General features: G+C 33.7%; 1 protein-coding gene across 1 annotated transcript; it reads left to right on the plus strand.

Annotated features, from left to right (window-relative positions):
* The first annotated feature begins 1,216 nt into the window (after positions 1 to 1,216).
* Positions 1,217 to 12,143, plus strand: LOC149080598 (large ribosomal subunit protein uL29-like). The gene is made up of 3 exons (XM_089239742.1): positions 1,217 to 1,353; positions 7,777 to 7,913; positions 11,845 to 12,143. Exons 1-3 carry the CDS (start codon positions 1,351 to 1,353, stop codon positions 12,074 to 12,076), a joined length of 372 nt encoding a protein of 123 aa, XP_089095868.1. The 5' UTR covers positions 1,217 to 1,350; the 3' UTR covers positions 12,077 to 12,143.

The raw sequence follows: 12,143 nt of genomic DNA on the forward strand, positions 1-12,143 counted from the left end.
TCGTTTCGGTTTTTTTTTTTCTTTAACCACAACATCAAGATAAATTTCTATAAAGCGGGGATTTGGGATTTGCAACCAGTGTGCCGCGGCATTTTGCTGTGCTACGAAGGTTAAGAAAGTATCCTTAACAAAAATTCAAAGGTCTTGGGCAGCAATGTTATCAAAATATGAAATATGTAAAAAAGTCAAAATATTTTTCCAAGAAATAAAAATGATGTCATCCTCCGTTGTTCATACAAAGTCAATAGACTTTCAAACCGAGCACAACTCCGGTCTATAGACGTGGGCAATATGTTACCGAGTGAATTGTGCTGGAAGTGGGTGTGTGTAATTTATTTGATTTTTTTAGTGCTGCCATCCAAATTTTGGAAGTGAACTGTAATGATTAGATATTTGTACCATCGAACGCCTGTTGTTCTCTGTGGCGAGACTATTTAACAGAGAGATCTGTTCGCAATTGGGAACCACAGAGAACCAACTTCAACCGACGACCATGTGGTGCAGGTGGTTTCCCAACCTGGGTCCTCCCGACACGAATCTGTCACTATGACCACATAGTGGCAATCCCGAGTGTAGAAGAAAATGAGCTTTTGAAAGAAAATGCTTCCACGGTAAAACGAACCTCCGTCTGTCTAGGATTATTTTCCGTACCAAGGATTCCCGTATTTTCATCGAAAAAATATGATCAGCTTATAGTTACATTATTTCACAAAGTGTAAGCCGACCATATTTCCTCAAGAGAAATACGGGAAATTGGGATTCCAAATACGGGAAAATACGAGACATCGCCAATTACGCCAAAATGTGGTTAAAACTAAACAAAATTGCCAAATATTGATCAAATTACCGAAAAAACAATATGGTGGGAAATGAAGCATTACTGCAAATTGAAGTAGATTGAAATGAATTTGCTTTTGAATGAAATGCTTTCACCAAGACAAATGTGGGTGATTAATAATCTTATTAATAGTTGTAACTATCATAATATTATGTATGAGTTGAAAAATAATTGACTTTGACTTCAATAAAGAATGAAAATTCAAATAGGCTTCGTGTAATAAACTGGAAAAACCGGGACACTTTTGCCAAAAAGTTGGGACGGGCAGAGAAACACAAAATACCGGGACTGTCCCGGGAAATACTGGACGTATGGTCACTTTAACAAAAAGCTAAACTTATATATTGCCCAAAGTCCTGAAAAGTGAAAAGTGAAGTTAAAAGACGAGCTAAACAAACAATTACAACCATTATTGTGGCAACGTTTTTCTATGTTGTGCTTGGTGCTTCGGCTGGTGTTCTGCGACAGTTAGGACATTATTATATTAAATCGGTCAATACATCGCAGTAAAAATGGTGAGTGATGATAATTTTTGCTTAAATAATTGTTCGATTTTGTTAATTAATGTTAAAAGAAACTATTTGAATGAACGAAGTATTCCTCTCAACTTATTTCATGACGATGTGAAAAGATTGTCAATTGCTAGGTTGTTCCTCTTCAATAGATAAAATACTGTCTTGATTTTTTGATTTATGTGAGAATACTGGGGATACATTGTCATGTCGAAAGACGTTGACCCAGAGTCCTGCATTTGTTCAAACTTACATTTTCGTTTACACGATAAATATCGAGTTGTAATCAGTTAGCTATTTTTCTATTTCCTTCACTAGATTCATGCTATCGCTGAATTCAGTCTATACTTTCAGTCTATACTATGTGAAAAAGTCACACCGTCGCGACGGTAAAACGTTAAACATACTGAACATTAACTCGTTGTTGAACATACTAATTCTATAGTAACTATTCTTGTTATTAAATGAGAGCTCACAATTGTAGATAAATATAAATTACGTCGGATGGTGGATGTTCTCTACAACATGGCAAGGTGTTTTCACATAACTGCAACATTATTCATTTACCAGCAGGGCTAATCAAAATGTTTTGTTATTGCAGATGTACTAGCTGGAATACCTGAATTTTCTTTGTTTTTAATATTCGTTGGATTTGTCAGCTTAATTGTCAAGGTGTCATTAAACTCGACTATTATAAAATGCTTCATGGGGGGGGGCAAAACAGATTGGTTTTGCATTTTTTACAAATGGTGCTTGAAGTTTGTTTTCTGTTATAAAAAAAATAGTTGCTAAGTAGCTGTATACGTTATAGTAGTGTTTCCCAAAGTTGGCAATATCAACCCCTGGTGGGCGATGGAATGGTCCAAGGGGGCGATAGAACCTACTGATTTAACATAGGATCCTATGGGTTTACTTGAGTTGGGGGGCGATGAGGGGAAAACATTTCTGATCAAGGGGGCGATGGAACAGAAAGTTTGGGAGACTGGGTAATTCGCCTGTAAAATAGTGACTGTTAATCAAATGTTTGAAATGCTTATAAGGGGAAATTATTTGGCCATAAAAGAAGCATTTTACTATACTGGGAATTTTCCATTTAACATGGGTGGTGGAATTATTACCATCACTTAGAGGATTTTCCTTGTCTTCAGGAGTGTGCAGTTGGTCTTGCAGTGTCTTAGGAATTTCCCCCCAAAGCTTGGGGTTCTAGTCAAATTTCTCAGAAGGCAGGTTTTTCGCAAAAAAACCAGTGTACAGGACACTCGTGGATGAGGTGCATGTGTGGTTCAGTAATGGTAGTGCCAGTGTTCGATCCGTTCAATTCCATGGATGCATGTGTGGATTATTAAGAGTAGAGATGCAAGATTTGTGAGAATAATCTTTAGGAGAATATTCTCTGGAGGAATTTCTATTATAAATAACTTCAGAATATTATAAGTTCTTAATGAGAATATTCTCCTGTTATTTATAATATAGTTATATATAATATCTTTGAAAATATTCTCTGGAAGGACTATTTCTTTAAATTACTGGGGAATATTATCAAAAATAATTCTCAAGTTGTTAATAATAGTCCTTCAGAATATTTTCCCGTTATAGAAGTCTTTCTAGAGAGTATTTCTGAAGAGTAGCCTATATGTAATAGCATGTATTATAACGAGTAATCTCTATAAATAATTTGAGAATAATTCTCATTTTTTATGAGAATGTTCTCTAGTAATTTGTAATAGCAGTCTGAGAGAATATTGTCCTCCATCTTTCTTCGTGTCGTCTTGACGGAAATACTAAAGTTTGTAGCCTACAATATTAAAATTTGAGAACAAAAAAATTAAACTCACATGGCTGAATTGCACAACTTTTAACTATTTAAAGGCCAATGTTCCATAAATGGAACATAGTTTTTATTTGCAAAAATATCAGATAAAAATTGATTCAAATATTTCCGGTTTATCGTATATAGAGAAGAGTTCAAGGTATTTTTTGAAATAAATTTGGAAACTTCATGTTAATTTAATCTTTTTTGACAGAATTTTTAAATTTGATATTTTTTGGGTATTTTTCCACATTTCGATTAAAATTTGCCAAAATTTCAATTTTGAAGAAAATTATTTTGTGTTTCTACCACTTGATACATTAATCAAAATAAATCAATTAGTTTCTTTGTACTGTTAAACATTGAAGAGCTACGCTCGTTCAAATATGCATGTTCCATTATGGAACATTGGACTTTCAAGAGAACTGGATTCTATGGATATCTAATGTGCAGTGCGCTGCTTTGATTTTCCTGTTTGAACCCCAGGGTCGTGTCATTATTCGACATGTGTATGGGGGGTGAATTCTGGGTAATATGAAACAGAGGAATGTGCTTTCTGGGGAGTGAATTGTTTATATTTATATTGGTTGAGTACTTTTTATTCTTGCATTCTTGGAAATACATGTTTTTGTGAACCGCAGACTAATCAAACCGTGATCGGTAATCATAGTCTTTTTATGTTCAGCTGTATGTAACCATTTTCGGAAGATATCTCACATTAGAAGAAGCTGTAGGATATTTAGAAAAATTTAGATATATACATAATTAGTAGGGTATTTATAACTCTCATCTATATGCCAATTACTTGCTAATGAAAATGGGAACATCACGGATGATGTTATTGTTCAAAATGATCTAGTGACAATAGTTCCAACTGATGTATGTGGAATGCTAGATATATATTTTGCAACATCGAGAATAAGGTATTAGAAATTCCGGTAACACGTTTTTAAAAAAATGTAGGGCAGAAAAAGTGCAACATTCCTGTGAAGGTTTCAAGAAAAGGCAGTTTTAAGCAATCCGGAAAAAAAACAATGCATGGGATGAAAAAAATTCTTTCTAGAATCCGATCAAAAACCTCAGCTCTGCATTCCATTTGAAAAGATTTGCCATATAACCATTATAGCACGTTGGGCTAATTCATTCAGAGTTGCAAGAAGCAGATCTTATTTTGCATTTTAATTCAGTAGAGTGACAATGAACCTTCTACGAAAGAAGGAGGGGTTTATTCATCCAGGTCCACATTGTCAACTGAAAAAAGATGTTGGGTCATCTGATGGCCATTATATTGTGTCTGTGATGCACGGACGGTGTGCGGTTTGCCAAAAAACACTATATATAAATGTTACCAATGTGACAAACGGGTCCATCAAAGATGTTTTCCCTCTTTTATCACAGACATTATAAACAAATTTGAATTTTCTTCACTCACACACACACACATTTTTATGCTAAAAGAATGTTTCGAATTTACAATTAGTCCAAAATAGAAAATTTCGTGAGATAACTGTACTCCAGAAATAAAAAATCATGAGAATATAGGTGATACCAGTTTCCGTTTTCACCTCTCCCCAAGTGCCAATGTTCCATAAATGGAACATCGTGAAAAACAAAGAAAAAACTTTTTTCTTCAAATTTCAAAGTCTGCCTATGCATAGGCATGCAAAAGGACCTCAAATTCCAAATTTCAAAACAATGAGTGATTTTGTTCATAGTTCGGCCTTTAAACGGTTAAAGAAATATGAGTGATACACACACAGAATTTTTTTTTAAGTGTATGTAACATTGAAGAAAACAGTTCTGTATCATCTTAGAATGAAGGTGATTATATAAGAATAACTTCCTTTATCAAACTTATTTCTGAAAATTAGATAAATTTTAAAATAAGTTTTTTCTAATCTTCATAACCAAACTTTTAAAACCTCTCATCATGACCAAGATAATATTCTCGAATTAAAAGTTGTCATTGGGGGTGATTATGCCGAAAAAATTGCTTTGTTCTAAGTGTTTCAGGCAATGAAAATTGATTTATATTTCATAATGTAAACAAAATTAGTGAAAAAAATTTCATTATTTAAAAGAAAAATGAATATTCCCTATTTAATTTTTACATCCAGGAGAATATTCTCATCTCTAATTAAGATTACTACATGTGTGTGTATATGCGGTAAGGATTATTCAGATTTATAACATGGATTATTACTGTGCCGTGGAGGAAGAAAAAAAAACAGGAGCAGTAAAAAATGTTTACCTTATGTTATGCATTGGGTTGCACTATGATTGCAACCCGGGGTCTTGTTGGATTGCAATCCATAAGGGTAATTAAACTCTGTTTTCACTGCAACCTGGTATTTGTCAATCCCTGCCCTATCTAGATAATTAAATTTCACTTTAATTTTTTTCTTCCATTTTATTTTTCTGATTGGAAATTGAATTACTGATTGGAAAAATTAATCACAGTGATACCTTGTTATAAAGCTACTCTATTACGATAAATCTCTATAATGATATATATATCATAATTAAAAGCATCCACATAATTAAAAGACCCTATTTTAAAGTAGCCTACAGGTGAAACCAATCGGAAAATTTTGAAATTTTGTGGAGGACTTCATGAAGTGATGGGAATTTGTTTCAGTAGTTGCATGTTGCCACCAGAGGGCATTTTATTAAGAAATGACACATTTACAAAAAAATGGTATTTTTTTTTATAATTGCTGCCGAAATTCAGAAGAATTTTCCAGGAATCAGCAAGTAGAAATTCAGGAGACTTGGCGCTGTGGTATATTATGCAGTAAACTATTTTTTGTGCAAGTCAATGTCAGAGATGCCATTGACGTGCTATAACGCGTCAAATACCTGGATAAAAATTTTGTTCACACGTCTTCCAGGACACGTTCTTTCCTAGTTCTAAGAAGAACCTCTCCAACTATCTTCTTTTTACCATGTATCATGATCACGCGACCTTGAAAAACTGGTTTTGCTTCTTTGTACACTGTACTGTATTGTATTGATATACACGCGGATTGTTGAAGATGAGGGATATCTAGTTCCTTCTCTGAATGAGAGTGTACAGAAATTTCGGATTTTTTTTATTCCCTGCGGATTTTCTCCTTTCTGGTCATATATGGGAAATGACGGTACTTTCGCGGCTATCTGCTGACATTCAGAGACCATGTCTATATGACGTTAATTCATCTTGTTCCTACAATATTGTGAATGTGTATTTTTTTTTAATCAAATGATTGGAACAGCCATTCAAATTATAAAACTTTCCCGATATCGCGAAAAAAACCGAATCTGTAAAAACTCGACCTTGAATATCAGTTTTGTCTAGCTGCTATGTGGTAGTCACTGTTTCGCATCGCGAAAATCATAGGTGTGTATGCATAGTCGGCTTTTGGATGGGCACAAGGATCTAATTCTTCACAGATAGTATAAAAGGTCTTGGGCAGTAACATTCATAGTTTAAAATTGTGGTGCACATTTTGTGTGCAGGTGAAACAACAGTTTGCATAACGAAGCAGTTGGCTACACAGACCTATTCTAGGTTTTGTGACTTTGATAATACCTAATAACATTCAATTTTCTTCTGTATTTTTAGGGCATGCAGAGGCACAAACAATACTTACAATGCTCAAGTAAAGAGCTAGAAATGAAAGTGCAAAAACGATTGCACTGGCATTGACCACTAAAATTTAAACATCCTTTTTAAAAGGGATGGACAACGCAGTAAAACCATTTGGTCCACCTTGACTTATTTATATCAGACCTAGTAATTTACACATTTTGCTTTTGGAAGTGGTATCGAAAGAGCTTCATTCTTAAAAAAAACTTACACATCTTTATAATTTGCCGTGTGTATTGTCGAAGAGAATTGACAGAGTGGACTGTGGAAGACTCCCAAAAAAGAATGTAATATATATATATTGTGAGGAGAGCAGAAAAGAATTATCTGTGGTTGCTAAGATACTATTTTTGGCCAAAAAATATTTTTTTTTGTAACCAAGATATGTCATTTTGCTTTGGCTTGAGTCAATCTTATAGGATAGTGTGCGGTGAAATTTTTTTTAAAATTTTTCAAAATTATGCCATGGTTATGTTGTCTGGGGGGGGGGTGTCCCCCATTCTACTTTTTTTAATTTTTAGAGTGGGAGCACTGCAAATGAGAAAGGGTGACTGAAGAGTCCGCAAATTTTGCTTTTGGTATTTAGTAGACACCAGGGTTTAAGCTAGATAAAAAAGCAAATGGGTAGAAAAGCTTTAGGAAAATGCTGAAATGCTAATGTAATGATTGATGATTGGATGTCTACTCGTTTCGTACCGCCTGTATGCATTTTTGCAAAAGTGGCTACCACTTCTTTCGCATTCTAAGATTTTCTTTCGCATTTTGTGAAAAATGCGACCGTAGCTTAAACCCTGGTAGACACCCTGTAATAGCTCCCTTCAGTATTATGCTGGGTTTTGCTATATAGCTATTATTTAATAGTTTAGAATATATAGTTTTATATCATAAAAAATGGTAAAATAGAAGTTTATATCATTTCCATGAGAATTTTTTTATTCATTTTATGAATTAGAGTGCGTAAAATATATATTTTTTCTTTTTAATTTAGGCAAAAGTCAAAGCCCGTGAGCTAAGGGGCAAAAAGAAGGATGATGTGATGAAAGAGCTGGATGAACTTAAACAAGAACTAGGAGCTCTTCGTGTTGCCAAAGTCACTGGTGGTGCTGCATCTAAACTATCTAAGATGTGAGTTGTGAAATACAATATTACTTCAGAGTATCTACCATCACAAAAAAGTCATGTAGTAAGAAAAAGGTCACAGAAGTCCCGATAAAGTCACAAAATTTGAGTGAAAGTCTGATTTTTCATGATTTTCGAGATCAAGATTTTTTTTCCCCTAAAATCTAGGTTTTTGAGAAGCTGTGGGATTCAATTTTTTTTCTCAAGCCCTGTTCACATGTGCAAGATTGGGGGGTTGCTTTGGTGATGATTGCCGGCATGACAACTTTTTCCCTCTTGTAGGGGGAAAAAGGTGGGAGAGAAGTTCATCTCTCCAGGATTCCCAGCGACCTGGAAAGTCAGGGAAAGTATGGAATATTTTTCAAAAGTCAGGGAAAATTCTAAATATTTGGGAAAAGTCAAGGAAAATCTGAAGGGGGAAAAAATCAAAAAGGATATAAATCTACATTCAAGTGGTTTACCTTCACTTTTTTCCGTGGAAGATTATTTTGCAGATCCCCAGGGAGAGAAAAAAAATCCTTATCAGCATTTTTCTCTATCAGATCCCCTACTGAGAGAAATGTCTTGAAGGGAAATCAGTTGAAGGGTGGTATTTTAAATATATATACTGGAAAATAATGTTGGCCAAGGAACAATCTGCCCCCTGAGTAAATAGATGAAGGGATCTAAATTGGAGAGACCCTCCTTTCCATTGTTGAAAACAAAGCCAATACCAGCTCTTCTACAAAAACATTTTATCCTCTTGTTTTTTTTTCCTGCTTGTAGGTAGAGAACCTTTATATGTTGAAGAATGATTTGAATTCAATTATCTGAGATTTCCAAGGAAACTGGTATTGTGTGCAAGATCATATACACAATTTGATTTTGTGAGGGGTGGTGGTGGCAGAATATTAGCATTGTCTGTAATGTGCTTTGCAATTGCATATCACTGCGAAATGATATACAGTCCCTCCCCGTATTCGCTGTTTCCATATTTGCGGTTCTCTTTTTTTTTTTTGGTTTTTTTTCATCAATCGTCATTCACGTGTTTTGTTTACAAAATTTGATTTGTGTGTGTTCAATTGACATGATGCTTAAAATTATAACAATCTTGTAAAAATCAAAGGAAAATAAAAATTAATTGCAAATAAAGTAAAATTAAATAGCGTAATTTACTTTATAATTATTAAATATGTGGTATGATACATTATTTATTAAAAATACATAATACTGTATTTACCATTGCATACATTAACTATTTGCATCGCCAAATTAGTGAGTAAAAATTTAATAACTGTTCCAAAAATTCATTTTTTCAGGTATTCAATAATAGGTTTCTGTATGCCGTTCACACTTTTTACTGCTTGACTTTCAGTTAAGTTTTGTTTCAGAAATCGTACAAAAAATGTGCAAGTCATTACACTGTAATGCAAAATTACTGCAGTTCTTTCAAGGTTTTTACAGCATCTGTATAAATCTTCATCCTACACTGTTTTTCGTCTGAAAATTGACATCTCATCATACACTTTTTGACTTCCTCAAATTTTCAATGAGAATTTATATTTGTCGTGTCGGGTTCAGTTTATACATTTTCGTCTATGTTTATTTAATCCCCATTACTGCTATCACTTAAGAGCATATAATTTTTCTTTCTATTTCCGCATTAGACAATTTCCGTTCAATGTGTATTTTGGCATTGAAATCACAGCACCAAGATTTTTTTCTGTTGAAGACAGGTTTTACTGTATGAAACTGGTAATTTTGAAAAAAAAATTATTGCTGTGGTACTGAATCAAAAACAATGAAATAATGTACTTTAATATTACTTACAGAATACACTTTCCACAAAATTTTACATCTAATCAGGAAAATGTCAACCATTATTTACTAATTTATAAACTAGTAATGCATCATAAAATTTGTTTTCTTATTTTTTTTTTTCTCTTTAGATGCAGGATTCAAGCAAAATAAAAAAATTCCTTTAGCAAAAAAGCAAAAAGCTTTAGCAAAATGCTACAATGCTAATGATTTTTGGTTGGATGTCTACTCGTTTCGTGCCTCCTGTATGCATTTTTGTAAAAGTGGCTAGTATTTCGCGTTCTAAGATTTTCTTTCGCATTTAACAAAAAATGTAACCATAGAGCTTAAACCCTGTTTAGATGTTCTTTGCCCCTTCCAGTAGTTTGATACGTTTCTTGTATTGGTACATCCTTCAGTTAGCGAACTTGTGTAATGGCAATAGGATTCTATTTTCAGTTTATATTTTACTTATCTAAGAAATTCATACTGGCCTCTTTCACAGAAAGGGATATACACTACACAGTAAATTATAAGTAAAATTATCAGTAAATTTTTTTGTGAAAAATTTCAGTTAATATAATTTTTTAAAATTAGTTTGTGCTTAGATTTACAGATATTCAGCCGAATATTTGGCAAAATGGCTGAATAGCAGCTGAATATTCATCCCATCTCTAGACTTGATTACATCAAGTTGGAAAATTCTTTTCATTTAGGTAAAGTGATAGCACATTGAATATTCATTAGCAACTGTGCTTTCACATTTGACATCATCTAGAAAAGAAAACAGTAAAAACTCTTAATGGTCATTCCTTAGATGTGGTCATTTCTGTTTTACGGCCAAATAAAAATATCCTGGCAAAAAAGGCCTATTTAAATGTATTTTGAACCTCCTGCTTAACGGTCACCCTCAGATACCATTTCCATTATTTGTTCCAGTGGACTAAAACTATGTACACCAATAGTTGTAATTTTGGATAAAATTATGCTCGCTGGGTGGCAGTACAAGTTTTAATATTCGATTCACTGTTTGGTTACTTTTCAATGAAATTTTGGCTTGAAGTTTCTTTGGTGTCAGTTTCCGGTTGTGCTCGTATATTTCACATTTAAAATGACCAGCTATTGTAATTGTCGCTCTCTATCATTTAGAGAAGAGATTCTGGAGAGAAAAATTGATGCCATGGAAAACTTTTGCGTAAAAAATATATGGGAACTAGTATTTGTTTCAAAAATAAAATGCAGGTTGATTTATTTTTTTTACATACGTAGAAAACTTGACTACTATTGTTTCTCTACACCCCCCCACCCCAAAATGCTAAAGCATGGTGAATAAGATGCAATGTCCTTGGGAAAAAAAACATGGGAAGGGACGGTTGAATGTTTACTCTGCCCATATTACTCTATGGAAGTTATTCTCCTAAAATGCTTTTTAACATGTGTTTTAATAGAGATATACATTCATGTTTCAAATAAAACTTGTATAGCAAAATATGGTATCCAATTAGGTGATTAAGAAATGGTGAAAATTCGCACATTTGTGCTTCTAACACAAGGGGGATGTTATAGAATGATGATACAAAAAAAAAGCAGGGGCTTCACTTCTATATTCCTACTTGCATGGGTTCGTGTCATAAATGCCATTTCTGTAGTCATTTGCATAGGGCAGTGCAGTAATACAGCCCCTTTATTTACATCATCCTAGTGATCACCCATTTACATTGTCTAGTCCTAAACATATTTTTGCCATGAGACACATTTTGAGCAAAGCTTGTTGGCTTTTGACATTGCAGAAAGAAATGTTTCTCAGGGAAAGTTTCATCAGAAAAACATTGATAACAAAGAAAATCTGCAAATTTACTTTCCTTTCCCACCAAGGAGGGAGGATCATTACCATTGGGAAAAGTTTATCTTGACATGTGTTTTTCGACTTACGTTGTCAGTCGTGAAACAAATTAATGAAGTGAGTTGGATGTGACTACTTTGGGTTGGATTAGCCTGAAATAGTAGATGACTATAAATTTGCAAACCAAACCCATTTCAATTGTGTTTAGTTAGTAAATGCAAATGGATTTAAGTTTGGGAATATAACTATTGTGTAAAATAACATTGGATTTTTCTTTTTATATAATGTGGTTTGACAATGTGTAATTTTCTGTTTTAGTCGTGTTGTACGCAAATCCATTGCTCGTGTATTGACAGTGATTCATCAGAAGGAGAAAGAAAACATGAGGAAAATGTGTAAGAAGAAGAAGTACAAGCCTAAAGACTTAAGGCCAAAGAAAACTAGGGCTATGCGCAGGGCTCTAACAAGTCATGAACAGTCTTTGAAAACATCTAAAGAGCTGAAAAAAATGAGGGCATGGCCAATGCGCAAGTATGCTGTAAAATCATAAAGCAATCATGAAAAATGTTGCTTGTTTGAGATACGTGCTTGCAAATAAATTGATCATTTCAGTTGTT

The sequence above is a fragment of the Pholcus phalangioides genome, unplaced genomic scaffold, assembly GCF_987345545.1.
Source record: "Pholcus phalangioides strain wild (caught in Gottingen) unplaced genomic scaffold, Ppha-v1.0 ptg000011l_1, whole genome shotgun sequence".
NCBI lineage: Eukaryota > Metazoa > Arthropoda > Arachnida > Araneae > Pholcidae > Pholcus > Pholcus phalangioides.

What these genes read in the sequence shown, in the direction of transcription:
- LOC149080598 (XM_089239742.1), top strand. An exon ending in GCATCTAAACTATCTAAGAT is followed by an intron (nt 7,914 to 11,844) that starts GTGAGTTGTGAA and finishes TTTCTGTTTTAG; the next exon opens with TCGTGTTGTACGCAAATCCA.